Source organism: Rattus rattus, unplaced genomic scaffold (assembly GCF_011064425.1).
Source record: "Rattus rattus isolate New Zealand unplaced genomic scaffold, Rrattus_CSIRO_v1 PGA_scaffold_48, whole genome shotgun sequence".
Classification (NCBI taxonomy): domain Eukaryota; kingdom Metazoa; phylum Chordata; class Mammalia; order Rodentia; family Muridae; genus Rattus; species Rattus rattus.
In genome coordinates, this window is record NW_022651165.1 from 1,438 (window position 1) to 4,059 (window position 2,622).

Sequence of the window (2,622 nt, forward strand, 5' to 3'; positions counted from 1 at the left end):
TGGAATATAGGACCAAGACCCTCATAAGAATCCGAATGCTAAGTTTTTGGAGAGGATAAGCTATGAGCAGGCTTTGGACATGAGGTGTCGAATCATGGATTGGACTGCCCTTTCGATACTTCTTGAGAATAGAAGACCTCAACTGCTTATTTTTAACAATGACGAGGAAGATGCCTTTGTTAGGGTGTTGGAGGGGAACATAAAACACACCGTAGTACACTAGTGATGTGCTTCGACTGGAATGAGTTTGAGGCGAGATTTCAGGAAGAGTTTAGGAAGGTAACGGAACGACTATCCAATAACTTTCACAGGATATATTCATCCAGAATACATCCAGATCTATTTGACGATGTTATTGTGGAGGCATACGGATCCGAGATGAAAATAAATGAAGTGGCAAACATACAGATACCCCAAGCAAGAACCGTGACCATTAAACCCTATGATATGTCTATAGTTGAGGACATACATAAGGCCATTAAGAAATATCACCCGGAATTTAGTCCTTTGGTGCAGGCAGATCACATAAAGATAGCACTTAATCCACCAACCGAGGAAAGTAGGAGAAAGACTGTTAAAGAGGCTAAGGAGTATATGGAGAGTGCTAAGGTTAGCGTCAGAAATATAAGAAAGGATTTTATGGATGAGATTAAAAAGCATAAACTTCCGGAAGATCAGGAGAAGAAGTATATGAATTCAATAGACGGAGACGTTAAAAAGATGAATGTGAGACTGGATGAGATGTTTGCAGCTAAGGAGAAGGAGCTTTTAACCATATAGATGGAGGATGCCCGGCAGGAGAACGCCTCACTGCGTTCTTTCGGTACGGGATATGGGAGGCCTAGAAGCTGGTTATGTGCAGGTTGATTAGGGCAGGTATATGAAAAGAAAATTGCACCATGAAGTCGTCGTTATCTAGCTGGTAGATTGCCCGTTGGCATATTCCTGCTAGTGGTTATGGGGGGTATTCTTGGTTGAAGAGCTTCTACTACCTGAAATTCATATCAGTATGTGGGCATGGGTTTTGTAATGATGGCACCGGTGGTAATTAGCATGTGGGAGATATGGAGATTGGTTCCCGTGAAGAGTGAGGCTGCAAGGAGGTCTCTAGTGGCATTTAGTAGCCTTTTGATAGGGGTGCCAGTTGTGGTGGTTTATTTGATTGTTGATGGTAATACTGCTCTTGCGGCCAAGAGATGGATTGCTGTACTAGTTGCAGTGGAGTTTTTGATTCTATGGGGAATGGCGAAATGAATGTGCTGGAAGATCAATTGGGAAATGGGGCATTGGGGTTCGTTTAAGGGGATTTCTCTTTCCAATATGCTCTTGGGGGCATGCGTGTTCTGGAATGTTGTTATTGGATTGCTTATGTCCATCATGTATTGGTGGGTGTTTTTGATGTTTGTTGTGGTATCTCTGTATGACTCTCTTGCATTTGGTCTGGGAAGGTATGGAAAGACGCAATTATCCTCTTTTTCTCCTCAGAAAACCCAGCTTGGGATGCTAGGAGGGATTCTAATAACCTGGTTAATTGCTTTGATTTTTGTTCTGTGCCTTCCTGAGGATACTCGTTATCTTTTGGATATTGAGGAGGGTAAAAAATGGGCGGCAGTTATTATGGTTCCGTGCTTTTTGGTGGCAGCAACTCTAGGGGATTTATACTACAGGATGCACAAGAGAATATGAGGTAGGAAGGACTTTTCCAGGGTTCTGGGGAACCATGGAGGATTCTGGGATAGGTTTGATTCCCACGTTTTTGCGTATGGGTTATTTGGACTTGTTTCCCTTGTTTGGGGTATATTCTAGATAGGGAGTGTAGGTGTCGGTTTCTTTTATGGTTCCTTCGGATGAGGGAAGCGCCTCTTCCGTGTTATGTTCCACAAGGACGCAGTCTATGGACATGGAACTTATGTGTTTTCTCATGGAGAAGTAGCTTTTGCAGAATAGAACTTTAAAGAGAACATACAAGAATAGGACTGTTGCTAGGGAAAGGTATCTAAGGAATTTCATTCCTAGATCGTTCATTTCCGATGTAGTTGATCATCCCCATATGATCAGAAAGAAGGAGAAGAATATGTTTCCGGCAATGAAGCTTCTTATCTTTCTGATGCACGACTTTATTGTTTTGTCTCTGAAAGCATCATCGGCATTTTTCCTGAATATTTCCGGAAGTATATAGACACAAACAATCATATCTACCAGGCAAACTCCAGTAATCATTCCCTCACCTGCAAGTCGTATTCCTTTGGTCTCCTTTATGCATATGGCCCCTATTACTGTGGCTAGTAGCGCAAACCACAGCAGGACTATTCCAGTGCAGTTTTTTGTAAAGGAGACAAGACCTAGTCTGGTGGTTCTTTCTCGGCTGTCTTTGCTAAATATCCCCATTCACTAAGTTTTTGACGTTCAGTCTTGTGTCCGTCATTAGCCCCAGGTTTTTAAGCTGGATAATGAAAGATATTCTGAATATGGCCGATAGAACCAAGGCGACTACGCTGCATCTTGTCGACATTCCACAGAGTATTGATAGACCTGAAGCGGCAAACACAGCAATACCTCAGAATTTTATTCTGCATAAGATTTTTTTTATGTCTTCTGTTATGTTGTTTGATTTTATGTATG

The 2,622-nt window shown here is 42.1% G+C and overlaps 1 protein-coding gene across 1 annotated transcript; it reads left to right on the top strand.

Moving 5' to 3' along the window:
- The first annotated feature begins 225 nt into the window (after nt 1-225).
- On the top strand, nt 226-780 carry LOC116889674 (ribosome-recycling factor-like). The gene has a single exon (XM_032890564.1). It carries the CDS (start codon nt 226-228, stop codon nt 778-780), a length of 555 nt encoding a protein of 184 aa, XP_032746455.1.
- Nucleotides 781-2,622: the final 1,842 nt, after the last annotated feature.